General features: G+C 35.4%; 2 protein-coding genes and 1 long non-coding RNA gene across 4 annotated transcripts in view; 1 reads left to right on the forward strand and 2 right to left on the reverse strand.

Moving 5' to 3' along the window:
* The window catches only part of LOC143710998 (MIF4G domain-containing protein B), a 1,123,636-nt gene that overhangs the window by 708,860 nt on the left and 396,242 nt on the right, over positions 1-18,534 (forward strand). The gene's annotated exons all lie outside the window — the stretch shown is intronic.
* The window catches only part of LOC143711055 (uncharacterized), a 60,009-nt gene that overhangs the window by 41,271 nt on the left and 204 nt on the right, over positions 1-18,534 (reverse strand). The window contains exons 2-10 of the mRNA XM_077202340.1: positions 16,227-16,576; positions 15,809-15,895; positions 15,638-15,730; positions 15,328-15,399; positions 14,663-14,776; positions 13,583-13,717; positions 12,992-13,075; positions 12,552-12,650; positions 12,330-12,410 (exon numbers count right to left, since the gene is read on the reverse strand). Coding sequence (XP_077058455.1) covers positions 12,330-12,410; positions 12,552-12,650; positions 12,992-12,998 — 187 coding nt within the window. The 5' untranslated portion in view covers positions 12,999-13,075; positions 13,583-13,717; positions 14,663-14,776; ... (2 more) ...; positions 15,809-15,895; positions 16,227-16,576. The remainder of the gene's footprint in view (positions 1-12,329; positions 12,411-12,551; positions 12,651-12,991; positions 13,076-13,582; positions 13,718-14,662; positions 14,777-15,327; positions 15,400-15,637; positions 15,731-15,808; positions 15,896-16,226; positions 16,577-18,534) is intronic.
* On the reverse strand, positions 3,988-10,968 carry LOC143711006 (uncharacterized). The gene is made up of 3 exons (XR_013194721.1): positions 10,866-10,968; positions 5,692-5,720; positions 3,988-4,314 (listed from the first exon to the last, which is right to left on the reverse strand). It is a non-coding gene; the product is annotated as an uncharacterized LOC143711006 (long non-coding RNA).

Below are 18,534 nucleotides of genomic sequence, written 5' to 3' on the forward strand. Positions count from 1 at the left end.
GAGGAAGTATACCAATATCCCTAACTGCCTTGTTCTAAATAGACATTGTAACACTTCAAATATTAAATCTTGCAGAGTTTCAGATTTTCCACTTATTAGAGTAGCCATTGAGATTGAGCCAGTAGGGCCTACATATCACAGTTCTTGCTGGTTAAATTTCTTCGATCCACTGTAGCGCTAATATGATAGCTAATACTTCGGTAGTAAATACTGACACATGATCAGATTTTCTTTTTGCAATTTTTGTTTTAAATGTCGGGGTGAATGTGCTGCTGCTGCTCTGCCAGACTCTGGCTCCTTTGACCCATCAGTAAATACCTGTAATACAGAATAATATTCTTGACTTATATATGGTTGAACTACTATATGTCACGGTGTGGTGTAGGCTGAAAAAGAGGCAAAAAGTTCCAAGACAAACTTTTACTATATTAATATAATATCAACGGGTACAGACAGGCTGGATGAACACACACACACACACACACTAAGTATAACTGAGAACGGACAAAGACGGGCTGAACTGAAAGGAACTAAATACAAACACTGATGAACACAGATTAACAGAAACACAGATGATAATTAACTAGAGGAACAGATGATGAACTAAATGACAGAAACCATAGACACAGATGAGTGGCGGGAAAACAGAACAAAGAAAGACATGTGACTGGTGACTGTGACAGTATGTCAGTTGGTGTGTTTTTTCCACCGGTTTATTTACTACTTTATGTATTTGTAAATCAATCAGTGGCATAGGAAACATCCAAGGGGGAATTGCCGGGAACAGTTGGGGCTATTACATCTTTCAATCCCAAGCGGTTTGCCTCCTTCCTTACTACCCATCCAAAGCTTGCTGTTTATTTGCATTCATATTCCCAACAGTCTTTCAGAAATAGTCTAACTGGATGGTTTTCCAAATGTCCCTTTACACTAAACCAGTACCTCATCCTCAATTGACGTTGTTCTAGCGGCAATTCTCCCAATTCAAGTAATGATACTACCGGAGAAGATCTAAATGCTCCACAACAAATACACAAAGCCTGATTTTACCTCTATCTTTTTAAGTAAGGTTAACTGTAAACCATACTATCATAGACTATGTTTGACCTTCTTTTCAGTGACTGACAGCTTGTCCCCCAATCTGCTCCTGACAAACATCTTAACACATTTATTCCTTTTTTTTTTTTTTTTGCATTTTTCTATCAATTTCTGAATATGAACTCCAAAATGTAATTTATAATCCATCCACATACCCAGATATCTCACCACTTTCACTTGTTCCAGCTGATGACCATACATTTTGATATTCAAAATAGGATTTTCTTATTTGAAAAGCATATTACTTGTGTTTTTTGCGACAGAAAACCTGATAAAACCCCAGATATTTGCCCATTTCTCCACCTCATTCACTGCATTTTGTATTTTATTTTCTACAAATAAAACATTACGCCCACTTTTCCATAATGCTCTGTCATCCGCATACAATGATCTTCCTATTCCAGTATCAATTTTATGAAAAATGTCATTAATCATTAAGTTAAAAAGAATAGGGCAATCCGAGAATATTCAGACCCCACTCTTACTTGAATCGTTCTTCCAAACAAGAAACTCGAAATCCAGTTATACATTTTTCCCCTCAATTCCCAAACTTTCCAGTTTCATTAACAACTCCTCTTTCCACAACATATCATAAGCCTTTTCTACATCGAAAAAGACTCCCACCAACGAGAGAGCTTCTGTTCTACAGTGGGAGTTTAGTGACTGAGTCATGACTCATGAGGGGCGCTTTCGAAACGACAATCTCTGTGGATACATGAGTCACGTCCAGCAGCAAACCATTGAACAAGTCTGTGGGTTTTTATCTGATTTCTGATCAATTTAATACATTTGTGGACGTTGTAATTAGACAGCATTAGGTCTATAATTAAAAGGAATAAAAGTAGGCTAGTTAATAATCTCTTATTGGCCTGTTTAGCTCAGCCATCCATGGAACAAACAAAAGAAGCCCTGAAATTGATCAAATTGATAATATACAAACACTTGATTTTCAATCATATTATATGATTAGTTAATTACATTTAATAGATGTTACTTTCAATAAAACATTTGCAATGGGTTTGTAAAAGGTGTTTTTATTTAATTTACACTGTTCTAACCAGTATTCAAATCCAAGCCAGTTGAGAACACTCTTCACCCCCCCACACACTTCCTTCGAAGACGTGATACAATACGCCACACTTTTGCTTGAACTGTTTCAGTGTTCCACGAAGCCTCGCTCTGCCCAGGACTATATTAACACTGGGCAGTCACGAAACACAGGGGATTTTGCTGTGTAACATCCAACCGTAAGCCATTTTTAACGTAATGGTATTGGGTTCACGAGAACGAGACAATATTTTTACACTATTTTTAATAAATCTTCAATGATGAAACATGATTGGAAAATTTGTCTTGTATTCAACTTAAAGTCACAAAATTCAAAACAGTGCAGATGTTTTTTTTAAATGTTTTAACTAATCTAAGACTGTCATTAACTATTATTTTGGTACATGGATTATTGTGAAATTGTTTAAAATACATATACAATAACAAGGCAATGGTCATTTGTTCAAATAAAGTATCAAAAGCAAGTTATCATAGTTTAATTAAACAACTACCCCGGTTTCACAGACAAGGCTAAAGCTTGTCCCAGACTAAAATGTTTGAGCTGTGTTTCAACTGAAAGTAACTTTCACTGACATATCTTAAAGGGATGAACTTCTCAATCTCAGTCATGAACAGAGAAACTGGACTCTAGTCAAAACTCCCATTATAACATAGTCCCTTTTACTTATAATCTTTGGTTATAATCAACAAATCTGTTCTTTACATTGTGTTTGCACTGTTACAGTAGATGAAAGTATTCGTTAGTGTGCAGAAATCGAGTTGCAATGTCGAGATAACGACATTCATGTGCAGCTCAGGGTAGAACGTCACGGGTTGCTATCTCATAATTACGGTTATGATATGGCGTGAATGCCGCATAAGCTTGCTGTTGGTTCAGGAGGAACAATAAAAGGCGGCTGCCTTACAAAAAATCTGATTATTTTTATGAAATAATTAAGTTTCTGCCAGAACTAATGTGGTTTTTATTCAACAACCATTTCAGTAGAATCCTGCTGACTGTTAACTTTACATGTCTTTCTCTCATCTTCGGCTCTCAGTTTGTCCAACATACACCATGGTGGCCACTTTTTTATATTATGAATAGCTTTATAGATGTTTGGAGAAGCAAAAGTGTCTCTACAATTTGTTTTTGCACTGGAGCACACATCATTGAGTAATAATTTATTGGTAATAAATCTGAATCTTTTTTATTTATTTATTTTATAGAATCACATGAAGACAAGAGATCCTAGAAACACTTTGATGAAACTAAAGACAATCAGCAACCAATCAGAGAGAGAAAAATAATGGTACAATTTATCAATAAATTAATATGAATACTTGGGTTGTGGTCTCTCGTGTAATAGACTTCTGAAACCTGGACAAATCAAGCATATTTTATTTTATACATATCAGATGATGCACCAAGCAGCAGAGATAGGAGACTTCCATAGAAAATACTTTCAACATTATTTAAATGCAGTTTCCCATTATCAAATGGATCTACATGAACACAGAACTGAGGAAACAAAGGCCTGAACACTGTAACACTGCTCTCTAAAACTTCAGCGCAAACATGTAGATAATCTCCTGAACGAAACAATGTAAATTTTAATTTGCACCATCATAATGATATGAGTTGCCATCTGAAGGTTTAAATATTCAGAGTAACAAACTGAACTTTTACAGACATTATAATGTATCGACACAATGTGATCCTGAGACTCAAACATTCTCAGACGAGACTCAAATTCATCAAGTTACTTACAAAATATCAAGTCTTAAAAGCCAGTCAACATCGTATATATATATATATATATATATATATATATATATATATATATATATATATATAACAACAAAAGCTCTACGAAAAGTTATACGAGCTCACAGTAGAAAACCACCTGCATTATATTGAAGAACAACACTGACGTCTGTTTAATCACTGTCAGAGTTTGAGTTAACACTCATAGTGTCGGATTAAAGTGTCTTTTTCTCACATTGTTGATTATGTTTCCGTTTCCACTGATTTTATTCCGGCTGATTTTCCTCTGCCACGTCACTCCTACCAGCTTCCTGATCTTTATTCAACAGAGGTTTCATTTCAAGCGATTCTGTAGTGTTCTTGTTTGATTCATCGGCTGGAGTTTCATCAGACCCTGCTGCTTTCTGGGTTTGGAACAAGACATATTTTAAAATATATATTGAACAATATCTAAAGCAGTGTTTCTCATATCCTGATTCGTTAGTTTACATTTATTATTTAGCTCCTGTTGGCAGATGCTGTAATGTTCAGAGAAACAGGATATATTCCTCTCTCTTTATTACAGATTCAATGATCAATGACCTGAACGTTGTCAAATAAAGGAGACAAACACAATATTCAGTGCTGACGTTCAACATCTCGTGTTTAATATCATGAACATGTTTTCATTATTTCAAATCAAAACAACAACAACTCTGATACTAACCTGAGAGCCCTGATTGTTTGTTCATGACAAGACAGATATTTTAAACATATTAACAGCATGTATGGCGTTTGACAGTTAAGGCGCAGTCAGTAATCTTTTCCACAATTTAAAATGTTTTCAAACACATTTGACAAATCCATTTTCAATGATGGAGAGTCAAATCAGTAGTCAGGAATTATTTCATGGTGGCCATATTAAGATCACATGACCAGCTGAATACCACTCACTTTCGAAATTGAATAAAACTTTTTAAAAAAAAATCCCCAAAATAATACTTTAGTAATGATGTATAATAACTTTAAAGCATCCTCTATTATTAGATGCTAGAAATTAATGTGAATAGAGCAGGTATATTTTTGACATCTGATACCAAACGGGCCTGATAGATGTTAGTATCAGGCCCGGCTCAAGAATCAAATCATTAAGGTGCTTCTGAAAATAGTGAGAGTGCTCTAACCTTTACGCACATCTATATTGACATCTATTTTTGTCCCTTCCATTTCTATGCCACAAAAAGTGCTCCCTTTATAACCACTAAAAATCAATGAGGCTACATTGCACAAAGAATCTCATATTTACAGTACATCGTGTCTACACTTTTTTTTATGACAAATGATTTGTGAGTGTGCAGAACTCAGCACTGAACAAAAACCCTGGATTTCGGCATTGAGGGGAATTCTAACTTAAATGCCTCTGATTGGCCACTGCGTTCAAGAAATCCACCAATGTCTGTGATTGGCTACATTCCTCAATGCTCCAAAAACACTTTGTAAATAGAAAACTTTGACGCACTCCAGACCAGAGCACAAACACAAATACACTATATCGTTTGCCAAATCTGTTTTGCCAATATGCTGTTATTACAGCTTAAAATGAGGTTGCTCTTGCTTTCTTTTGAGGCTGCTTAGCACCCCATATAACCGGGCCAGGTTAATAGGCCTATAAAGTTAAAAGTTGCATGAGCCAGTGAAACATCGATATAAAATTACTGAATGCACCTTTAAAATGAAGCGAAAAACATGCTGATATTGCAGGTCCATTTTTAATTATGATTCAAGTTAAATATGATACCAACCTGACATAACTGCACACATGTTTTGATCCCTGTTTGTTCAGAGACAGAGGAGGAAAAGAGATTTACAGGATTATTAAGAAGCTGATAAGATAAAACAAAACACATCAGACTTTAAATCAGTAATAATTGAAATAGATGCATTCCTGGGTCAACATATTTTGTTGATCCTGGAACAACATTTCAGTCCGTACATTTAATCCTAACCATTCCTACCTCTAAACCGAATCCCTCTAAAATTAGAGGGGGATGATTGGTGAATAACACTGATGTAGAAGCACTAAACCCTGGTTGTAAGCTTAAACTTATCTGCAACTTCTGATTGGATGATTGGAAATTTGTTCCAGGATTAACAAAGATGTTGATCCAGGAACATGTTACACTTGGTGAAATCAGGTTCTGCCAAATGAACCTTCAAATATCAGGTCTAGATCTCTGATTTAATTTAACTGTGTGTTCAGTGAGTTTTCAGAAGTTTAGTTTAGGATCACTAAACATTCAGCACCATGGGTTAGGGTTAGGGTTACCCTAACCCCACAATAAATAGTAAAATGCTTGTGAATGAGTGCTGTTCTCTGATCTGTTGAATCTTCATTTATATAAACTGTGAGCAGCTGTCATCGAATCAAACTGAAGCTTGAATGTGTTTGAGTCTCAGTTCAGTCAAACAACAGATCACAGTAAATGGAAACGATTCATCAATCATCACAACACAAAACTGATCATATATTTGAAAGTAACACGTTTTAAAGACAGATAGATGATTGGTCACGTGTTCTATTTGGATTTGAAAATACCTTAAACACACATGAAGTTTATTTGTTTATTTGTTTATTTAAAAGGATCCCCATTAGCTGACGCCGAGACGGCAGCTAGTCTTCCTGGGGTCCAAACAATACATCCAAAAGCCAATAATTACAATCACAATTACTCCCAAATATATCATATATAAATACACATAAAGAATAACATAGCAAATAATACAACCTCACTCAACCAATCCAGACAATATTATGATATTGAAAACAAATACAGTCTAAGTCTTTTTTTAAAACCAGTTTTTCCCTTGGTTTCACGAACCCCAACTGGAAGAGTGTTCCAAAATACAATTGACCTATAAAACACAGTCCTCTTCATATAGTCAGATTTAGGTAGGGGTAAACAAACCTGTCGACTATTCACCCCTCTTGTGTAATGTGAATGCATATCTGAACAATAAATTATATTATCATAAAAAAACTTAGGAATCCGAGTGTTAATAATTCTATGAAAATATACTAACATATTAACAGATAGTCTATGCTTGACCACCAGCCAAGCAAGACGTTCATGCATCTCTGCAACACCAGTTCTCGAAGAACAACCGAGAACCAGTCTTGCAGCCTTATTTTTCGCCACTTGTAATTTTTTTAAATGACTGCTTGATGCAGCAGACCATACAACAGAACAGTAATCCAAATGACACAAAACCAATGTACAAACAACACGACTAAACAACTGTAAGTTTAAAAACTGTGCACATTTACGCATTACTGCAACAGCTCTGCCCATTTTAGCAACAACTTTGTTGATGTGATCCGACCATGACAATGTGGAATCAAGCCAAAGTCCCAAAAGCTTCACCTTTTTTACTTGCTGTACATTTTGACCATTTAGTTGTATATCAATTTTAGGATTATCAGATAATCTATACTTAGAACCGAATATTATACTCACAGTTTTTGAAATATTTAGAACAAGTTTATTTGTTTTGATCCAATTATACAATTTGCTAATCTCGCTAGACAGAACCTGATTAAGCTCTGAACATGTAGGGGCTGCATAATAAAGAGTAGAATCATCAGCAAACATAGTCAATGTAGCCTTACTGAGTATATACGGCATATCATTTGTAAAAATTGAAAATAACAAAGGTCCGAGGCAACTTCCTTGAGGAAAGCCACAATCCAGGGACTTGCTACTAGATAATGCACCATTAAAATAAACTCTTTGCGACCTCTCCGACAAATAGCTCTTAAACCACTTGATTGCTGAGAAAGTAAAACCATAACTAATAAGTTTAGAAATCAAAATGTCATGGTCAATCACATCGAAGGCAGCACTGAAGTCTAGTAGTAGTGTACCCACTAGCATTGAGTTATCAATTGATGTTAACCAGCTGTCTGACATTTGTGTCATTGCAGTGCAGGTGGAATGACCATACCTATAAGCATGCTGAAACATCGTAGTCAAATCATTGTTAGAAAAGTAATCTTGCACTTGCTCAAATACAATCTTTTCCAATAATTTACTTAGAATAGGCAAGATGCTAATAGGCCTACTATTTGGACCACAGAAAGTTGATTTCGTGTCTTTGGGTAAAGGAATTATCTTACCCTCCTTCCAAAGTTTTGGACACACACCACTAATCAAACATCTGTTGAAAATGTGACAGATTGGTTTAGAAATATGTCCAGCTGATAACTTCAACAGCCGACTATCCAAGTTGTCTGTGCCAACAGACCCACCAACAGTCAAAGATCTCAACAACATTTCCACCTGCACAACATTAACCTGATGAAATTCAAAACTACACAGTTTATCTTTAATAATACACCTTTCAATTAGCTCAACTGAGTTGTAATCAACATTGTATTTCATTGTCTCTCTAAAATTAGAAACCTTATTAACAAAATAATCATTAAAATAATTTGCAATCTGTATTGGCTTAGTCAAATAAACTCCATTCACTTCAACAAAAGAAGTACAAGTAGATTTTTTCCCCATGATTTCATTGAGTACCTTCCACATTCTCTTACTATCTGTACCACTATCATCAATTCTCTTCTTAAAATATTCTTTCTTTTTCACTCTGTTCACCTTGGTCACCTCATTCCTTAAAATACAATACAATTTTCTGTCCTTAGGAGAATCAGAAATAACTGCAACCTTTTTAGCCTCTTCCCTTTGAGCCATTAAACTCCTTAACTCAGTATCAACCCAAGGAGCACTTTTGGCTTTAACTGTAAATTTCATCAATGGGGCATGATTGTTAACAACTCTCATAAAACAATCCATAAATAAATTAAGGGATGCATCAACATCATCAATGTCACTTATCAAATTCCATTTAATATTATCCAATTCATTTAGAAAACTCTCCTCATTAAATACCCTATAAGATCTTTTCATAATAATTTTAGGACAGGCTCTAGGTAGCTTAGTTCTCCTGGAGACAGCAATACAGTTGTGATCACTAAAGCCAACTGTTACAGAAATGGGTATTGAGCACATATCGGGATTATTAGTGTAAATATGATCAATACATTTTGATGTTGAAAATCCTGTATTGTTACTAGAAATTCTTGTTGGTTGATCCATTAATTGAGATAAACCACAGGTGTCTGTCATGGTTTTAAGCTTGTTCTTCAAAGGACAAATATCAGACAGCCAATCAATATTTAAATCACCCAACCAGTATAGCTCTCTATTTTCCTCAGTCACCTTATCTAGCATATTACATAAACCATTTATATACTCTATCCTGGCACTAGGTGGCCTATAACAACAACCAAGAATAATAGGTTTTAAATGTGGAAGATGTACCTGTAACCATAACACTTCCACATCATCAATCATTAAGTCATGTCTCAGTTTAACAGGGAAATGATCTCGTATATAAATGGCCACACCTCCTCCAAACCTGTTTCTATCATTTCTATAAATTGAAAACCCCCCTATATCAACATCTGAATTGTCTATGAAGTGATCCAGATGAGTTTCAGAAATCATAAGTATGTCTATTTTATTCAGTTGCAAAAATAAAGACAGGTCTTGAATTTTGTTCCTAAGACTACATATATTAATATGTGCAAGGATTAAACCTTTAGGCAATTTATTTATTCTGGTCATCTTAATTAAAGGTAAAAAAAAATTTTTTTCAATTAAAGTCCTATATTATAATCTAGTTGAATATCTTGTACCCTAAGTTATTTTAACTTCATCAAGTAGGCTACATACATATAAGTCCTACACACAGACACACATGCATGTACACAAACATATATAAAATTGAGCATTAAAGCTCATTAGGCCAATAACTGACTTTGTCCATCCCTTGGGGTGATAATCAGTTTATCATACTTCAAACTCGCTTTATCACCTCTCTCTCTGGCAGCTTTCACCTTCGGCCACAACTCCTTCCTCCTCAGTTGCACAGCTTCAGAGAAATCTTCGTTAATGTAGATCTTAGTGCCCTTTAATTTCTTGGCAGAAGAAAGAATCAGCTCTCTATCTTTAATGCGAAGAAGTTTGACAACAATTTTCCTTGGCCTTCCCCTCTCCTGAAACTGACCAAGTCTCTGGGCACGCTCAATGTCCATATTTATTCCACCTAAGCCCAAGTTTTTTGAAAACATATCTCGCACCTTTTTCTCTGATTCACACCAATTCTCTCCTTTCTCGTCAGCAATGCCATCAATTAAAATATTTGTTCTCCTGCTCTGGTTTTCAATGTAATCAAGCTTGTTGAACATTACATCCAATTCCTGCTTGGAAGTAGTAATGTTTGTCTCAAATGCCCTTATCTTTGACTCAATCTCAGTGCATCCTATCTTCTCCTCTTCAAACTTTGTTTGGGTAAATTCCAAGCTGGTCTTCAGCTCCTGTACATCTCTGATAACACCATCCAATCTTTTGTTAGTTCCATCCATGATCAGCTGAATGAAACATTTGAAGTTATCTTGCTGCTGCAATAACATATCTTTATAGATCGCTCTCTGCTGCTCCATTAACTGGGAGAGTACACTCATTGTGACAACAGCATCCTCCTCACAAGGAGATGTTTTAGCATTTTTAGGCGGCATAATGTGTCTTACCAGGATGTACCGGAAGTTGAAGAAAGTTGCAAATGTTGATGGTGACAGATTTGTTTGTCAAGATCCTAGTAGGCCCAAAAGCCCATCAACTTGGGCTACAGCCCAAGCTCAGCGGATAGTAGAAATATTGTCCCCAATATTGAGACGCAATTTAAATAAAATACAACTTGAGTCAATTAACCACTAAATTTGGTAATACCAGAAAGGATTCAATAGATTTTGTTAGATTCTAAGAGGCCAGGTTCTCAGACAAAACTCCTGGCAGCCATCTTGAAGTGAATATCATTAATCTCTCTTCAAGAAAGTTCAGTTTGTACTCACAGGGTTCAAATACCAGTAAAATCATCAGAAAGAGAGTGAATATGAATTCAAGGGAAAAGACGACGACTCTCAGATCTCCAACTGCACCATAACCATTCACTGAGGATGAAAATAACTCAGATTAGTAACTTTGACATGATTTCTGCCATACAGTGTAATATAACTAGTCACTGTATTAGTAAATTATTAGATTATAATATGTATTTACGATAGACCTAATGTTTTATATTGATATAATAAGACACTGTATGATATTCATTTGTTGACTCGCTGTCAGGATTCAGGCTCGGAGACAGAGGTAAGTGATAAACATAAATGTATCTTTATTTAACTCAAAGGTAAGTATGCAGGGTTTCGGGAGTTCAACGGTGATCTCGAAGAGGATATATGTGGCAGGAATGCATCCAGGTGAGTGAATCCTCTTCTTAAGGAATAACGTGGCGGGTAACACAGATCAATAACTTGAGTTTTTCTCTCTTTTTAGATCGTTCGTGGATAGGCGTGATTCAGGAAGGATTCCAGGTGAGTAGATCCTTTGAAGTGCACTTGACAATGAGCTCACCAGTTCAGTGATACTTTCCCTTTCTCTTGCAGCTCATCCAGTGGGAAACGGGACTCGTGGCGGATTCCAGGAAACGGAGAACATGAGTCATGGAGCGGATCCTGGGAACATCAGAACAAGGACAACAAGGTTAGTTTCTTTCAGGTAAGTATACTTTACGTCCGTTGCTGAAGGATGGCTCAGAGTGAGACAAGTGGTGACTGGTAAGGGTCGTTCCTGTTGGAGGCTTGACAATGACTGGGAGTGAATCGGGTGCTTTTGTGCTGGCTGGGAAGTGAGTGCTGAGTGGAAACAGGTGCAGGTGATCAGTAATCTGGGGACAGTGATCTTTGCGTGGTGACATGTGAGGGATCTGATTGGCTCCTGACACTCGCCTGTTTTCAGTATCAGTTCTGCCATCACTGTAACAGAGTTCAGTAAGACAACAACAACTGATTCAAACAGATACACAGGGACAACACGATGAAGAGCTGTCAAATCAAATACATTTTAATTTAATTATTTAGATAAAATGAGACCGCACATGGAAAAAGTACATATGAAAAGAAAAAATATATTATTTCAGGCTCGTTTTTGATCTCCATGCTGTTCTAAATTTGTTTCTTGGTCTGTTTTACAAATTAATTATGATTTTTCAATATTCATACACAAGCACAAATACACCCTCAGAAAATCTTTTACCACATTAGACACATTTGTGCTTGAGTTAACATGAAAGTGAAATATCAGCTCATGATCATAAACATTGTTAAACCATTTTCATTTTAAAACGCTGTGTTGAACCAGAAATGCACTAGTGTAAACAGGGCCTCAATCTCTATTCAGAAGAGAAAAACAAAAGAGCTAATTGTAGAAAAACATCACAATGCGAAAATGATCAGAGAATATAATTAATGCTGTACCAAAATCCAAAGAGCGTGTGAAGTTTATCACTGCCCAGAGTAAGTGAAGAAACCCAATCATAGAGGCCCATCCGACATGATCTGAACATGAACAAAAGCATCAGCGTCATCAACAGTTTCTTTACAGTGCCTTTATTGACAAATACATATTTTACTTAACTTTATATGTAAATGTAACAGATTTTTCGGTTCCTTGTTTAATACTATTTAATATTATGGTACCTTTTTCATTTTCCAGAGCAATGATGTAGAAATAAACCATTACAGCATTCACCAATAACATGAGAACAAACCACACTGATCTCCTGACCAAAGGTGAACCTGAAAAACATTTAATATTAACAGAAATGGGTTTGAAACTGACTTGATAAAAAACAACACTGCAAAATCAAGACGATACACAGAACATCAAACATAATATATAAAACGTCTCACAAATGTTCACACAAAGTGATCATAGAATATTATGTGAAATCCCTGAAGAACTAGACATATTTCCACACGTAACTCTACATTCAAAGTCATCAAATATTAGAAATGAATGACTAATAATGGCTAATAGACAAAGTGACATGAGCATTTTTAATTATATATTAATCACATGATGTCATGAGTTATTTATGTGTTTATATCAGAGATCAGATCATAATTCAAACACTTACAACCCATCTCTTCCCCACATGTAAGATCCCAATTGTATCTCGTCACTGTGAGAAACACTGGTAAAACTGCAACAATGAAGAATCCTGAAAACAGAAGAGTGATTATATTAATACAGATACTGAAAAACATGCTCACTGTATATTTAAAGTGATTTACTAAAATATGTTAGTTATTACATTCATCAGTTATTACATTCATGAGGGTGAATATCTTGTAGACCATTACACTAACGGAGGACCAAACAAAATAAATAAAAACATAGTAAATTATCAGCATGGTAAATTTATGTTTATATTTTTAAATTGCAACTTCTAGTGATCCATCAGAGCTACAAATATGTTTATAAAGGAGACGGGGAGTGTTAAAATAACATTTTTCCATGCCTGAAACTCTCAAACTATCTCAAAACTTTGAGTTTAAACTGAAATTAATGTCAAGTACAAAGAGTGGGTTTTAACATAATAGAAAACATGGACATCAGTGGTAATCAAGTTAGCTTGCTGTGCATTTCTAATTAATATTTGAAAGATAATGTTTTCTTGCACCATTACTCATAAATGAGTCTCAATAGTTCATAAAGTTGAAATTACCCCCTCTGGCAGATCCAAATGCGAAGAACAGGAGGATGAATTGTAGTGAAGGCAGAAAATCAAAGATTATTCTAGCCAGAACTTTGAATAGTGTAATTATCCGTTTGGTTAATTTCCCAATTAATTTAGCCAACACTGTATAAGAAAAAAAAAACAATTAACAAAATGATCCAAATGTTTGATCTGATTTTGATATAACGTCATGATATACAATAAGTAACATTATAATTGACGTAACTGAAGGTAAAATTGTGAAAGTAATATCATCTATGAGGACAGATGAAGCGTTCACACTACTGACACCGTTCACACTGGAATATTGTAGTCGTCTGTGGTTCTTATGTGGTTTCTCTGAGGTGAATAGATACACATTCAGTGATGTGTTGTAAGATTAATTTGTGATGTGGTGATGAATGACTCCAACACAAACACACATCATTATATTTTATCATTTCAATGAGCATTTGGAATTTAATTTGAGACAATCAAGTACTAAGTACAAAATGTTGGTTCAGTGTGTTCACTTAGGTTTGTCTATTAGATCACTACGTTTATTTCAGGTCACTCTATAGGCTGAGTTTATTTCAGGTGACTCATTACGTTGGATCTGAAGACGATGTTCACAATGAGAAAAGTGCAACAGCACAGTCACCTGAACGTTTTGAAGAAGGTCATGAAACTGTGTGAAAGCAATTGTGTTGCTGCAGAAATTAGTCATGTTTGTGACACGTTTGCATGAGCGAATGATTTGCTGTGTTTATTCTATCATTATAGCAGCTTCCAATTACAGATTAACTTAAACAGAGGCCACATGAAACACAGATCAAACACGTGTACTGACAAAAACTCTGAGCAGCACTTAATCTGATGATTCATTGCATATTTTTTCATTGATGTCCTTTAATGCACAATTTTATTAATTTTAATGCATTTTAAAGTGTAAACTTTAATATTGGTGTATTTCTTTCTTTGAGAGTAGTACTCATGATGTAGTACTTCACAATGAGTGTAGTAATCATGATTTCACAGCACAAACTTGTCACTGGTAATTGACTGAAGGAATGAGATAGAAATACTTACATTAGATAATATAGGAGAGGTTTAACAGCAGCACTATCACAAAGAGGACTATTATCATGACACCTTCAAATCCTGTGTAATTCAGACTTTCATCCCAGGCAGATTTAAACAGAACTGGAAGAAACAAAGTGATAAAAACAACAATTACTAAACAGAAGCCAGATCAAAATATAAATACACATAAAAAATACAAAACAATCTCCTCATTGAACAGATGCTGTGTATGTACAGCATTACAGTAGATTAGCCGAACTGTCAGTCTCTCTGTATGTCTTGTCTGATTCTGACCCTGTGACCTTTGTGCTGCTTATATGACCCCCCTAACATGACCATACAACATGCTGAGAAATAATTTAGAGGTATTTATTATTAAACTTAGGGATGTCTTAGTCACTAACATGATGTTTAGCAAAACATTGTATTTAATAATCAGCTGGTGTAGTTAATAAGAGTGATGATAGATGGTGTCTCAAACATACAGAGATTTAGCACTGAACACATGCAGAATCTACTACAACAGTAACACAAAAGACGTCCAAGTATTAATGTAATCATTATTTCAGATTTGCTGCAGAATATTGAGAATATTACATAATTTACATTTAAATTATGTTAATGTGCATTTTAATGACAATAACTGTTGAGTGACATTTGTATTTGTTTACCTGAATAAAAAATAGCTAAAACAATATATTCTGTCTCATAACTGTAATTTTGAATAAATGTTTTAATGTTTCCTGTAAACAGAAAAGATGAAATAATTACAACAACATACAACATGAACACAATTAAACACATGACACTAAAACACTGAACTCTTTAATGTTAAATTCTTTCAGCTTTTTTGATAAATTACTGAGTTTATGTGAAAGCATTATTCAAATTATACTTCATATGCAATATTTATCTATAAATAATAATATATTATAATACATACACAATATTTATCTATATATTATCATAAATTAATCATACCTGTAAAGTTATTAACATATGGAGCCGCCCAGAGCAACATGAGAGGTCTCAGAAAATAAAGAGCAGAACAAGAGACCGACTCAAACAGAGATCCTGAAACAAAACCAGATAATAATAACTGCTGTATGAATGATTCATTATTATGCATACACTTAGTAGTGAAACACTCACCTTCAGAAACACCCCAGAGGACAAAAGCAAGAAACATCAGAATATTTGGACAGACGACTAGAAACATCTGAAGATTGAAGACTGTGTCTATAGAGAAAAGACCAGCTCACATTAAGACACATGGTATATTATGTTTCATTGGTCCCACTTAACAGCAGAGCAAACCCTGCTGCATCATAGCTCTTGTTTAGATCGCGGTATTGTGAAAAGACTGATGACTCTTGTATGTATTTTTCTTTCATGCACATCCAAAACATATACAACCAGATCAGTTCATAACAATGTCTACAATTACATTTATAACTTGATTTAAATTCATGTTAACTGGAAGCACACATGTAATATTATATATAACAACATTTAATTAACTTTTAAGGTTAGGGCTAAAAGAGTAAGTCTCTATACCAGATTGACTTACCTGCTAGTCTCAGTTCCAATTTTTTATTGATTGAAAACACTTGTCTCTGATTTCTGTAAACTTTACATGTGTAATTTCCCTCATCTTCAGCTGTCAGATTGTCCAGACGGAGGGAGAAGTTTCCATGTTGAATCTGATCAGTAAAGAAATGAGCTCTATCATGATAATCCTGCTGATGTTCCTCTGCTCGACTCTCACATGTTGATACTTATGAACCAGAGTCTCTGAGTCTGTTCTTCTCCATTCCACCTTCAGATCCTCCATTGGTAAAGGTTTATCAGTATAATAGGGCAAAACCACTGAAGATCCCAGAGGAGCAAGAGTGTGACGAGAACGTTTAATATCGAATCCTGAAAACAAACAGACAATATATATATATTTTTCAGGTGTATTATGTGTGATGAGTTACGGTTTCAGCCATTCCTTTGAAAATGGCTGAGGGTCGAAAGAGAAAAAATGTATACGAAGTGAATGATAAGAAGAGAAAGGCTACAGAATATAGAAACAAGACCAGAGTGATTTGGGTGAATATTTCACACGCTGGCGTGCGCTAAAAGCTCAGGTTGGGCTTCCCACTGATGCCGCAGTCGCGAAGATTCTACTAGACAGGTAAAGTTTGTCATGCTATTTGGAGAAATCCATTTAAAATCACAGCTAGTAAAAGTTAATGTAAGCTATGATTAGCGATGCTAGCCCGTGAACAAGTCATGCACCGCGTAGACACGGTAAACATCTCAATTTGTCTAAAGTAGCCTTGTGACCAAATGGTAAATGGTATCACACTGAAATATACTAAAACCTTGTGTGTTCATTTTCGATAATTACAATGTGTTCACCATAGTATTTATTACACAAATGCAACAAGCTACTTCTCCATTGCATATCATGTCTTAAGTCCTCGGTCACTCAACACGTTTAATAGGCTTTTCCTCTCGGGAGAAAATAGAATGTTGCGCTTGTGCTTTTTTAAAAAAAATTGGAGAGGGCGGGTCTTCTCTAAAATTCGGAAAGATCCTCCGCTATACCTTTAATTGTGGGCACAGAAGGTGTGAGGTTGAGCAAGGCACCTAACCCCCAATTGAGCCGCAGTGAATAACCCGGAACAATTTATCCCAGGATCTTTTTTCCCCCCAGACCTGTTGCTGTCTGCGTTTCCACCGGGATCTAAAGTAAGTTCAAGTATGCTTTATTGTCAGTTCTACCCCATGTATAGTACATACATGAGTACATAATTAAGATTAAACGCGTTAAACATTTTTCAACATTTTTCCGCACCGCGGAACGTTTCTCACTGGATGAGTTTCGGCGGACCGATTATACTGGAGCACCAACTAGCGTTCATGACTTCAGACAAAAAAAAACCACAGTGAACCTAAACGAAGAAGCTGACGAGAGCGCTTTGGCTGGCCCCGTGGTTGGAAGCGTCGATAAGAGCATGGTTGTGTGCAAGTTATGCAACAAGGAATTCGCATATCACCGCAGCACATCGGGCCTCAAGTATCACCTCAACGCAAAACATAGAGCAGCTAGCGTGGACCTATAGGCTACCTGAATTTCTGAAATGTACTATATTTCAATTGCTACACTTAATGGCAAAAATTGCACTGGTCTGCTGGACTTGGTTGAACAAAAATAAACAATATTTTGTTGCTTAAGCTTATGTATTCAGTCATTATTCAATGGTATACTAAAAATCCATGTGAAAAAAAATACTTCTCACTGTTCTCAGGTCAAATATTTATGCAATTAAAATGCAATTAATTTCGATTAATTAATTACAAAGCCTCTAATTAATTAGATTAATTTTTTTAATCTAATTAAAAAAAAATTGAGACCCGCTTGGGTCTCAATCACAAAGTGTATTTTAAGTTTGTAAAATTTGGCACAGTGACTGGATATGATCTAAAAAGGAAACACCTCTTAAATACTTCACAGACAACCCGCATTTACATCTCTACAGCACCACTAACCAGTCATAGACCTGAATAATCCACTAATTAACAGTGACATGCACAGAGGGAACATTTTAACTGGCCCTTAAAATGTCTGCAAATCCCTGATAACTGATATAAGACAAACCTAGTGGTGCGACAAGATCTGGCAAGTGAATGACCCTAATGTTGCTTTAAAATCTGGAAATAAAAATTTAGGTCCCACTTTATATTAGGTGTCTTTAAAAACTATGTACTTATGGCAGAAAAATGTAAATACAAAAATTGTTAGGTCCAATGTATACATATTGTGTTCATGTTGAATTGAAAATAACTTTCGCTGCTATTGAGGAGGAATATGGGTTAGAGACAGTTTT

The sequence above is a fragment of the Siphateles boraxobius genome, unplaced genomic scaffold (assembly GCF_051911475.1).
Source record: "Siphateles boraxobius isolate OS27281-9 unplaced genomic scaffold, OSU_SipBor_1 49, whole genome shotgun sequence".
Classification (NCBI taxonomy): Eukaryota; Metazoa; Chordata; class Actinopteri; order Cypriniformes; family Leuciscidae; genus Siphateles; species Siphateles boraxobius.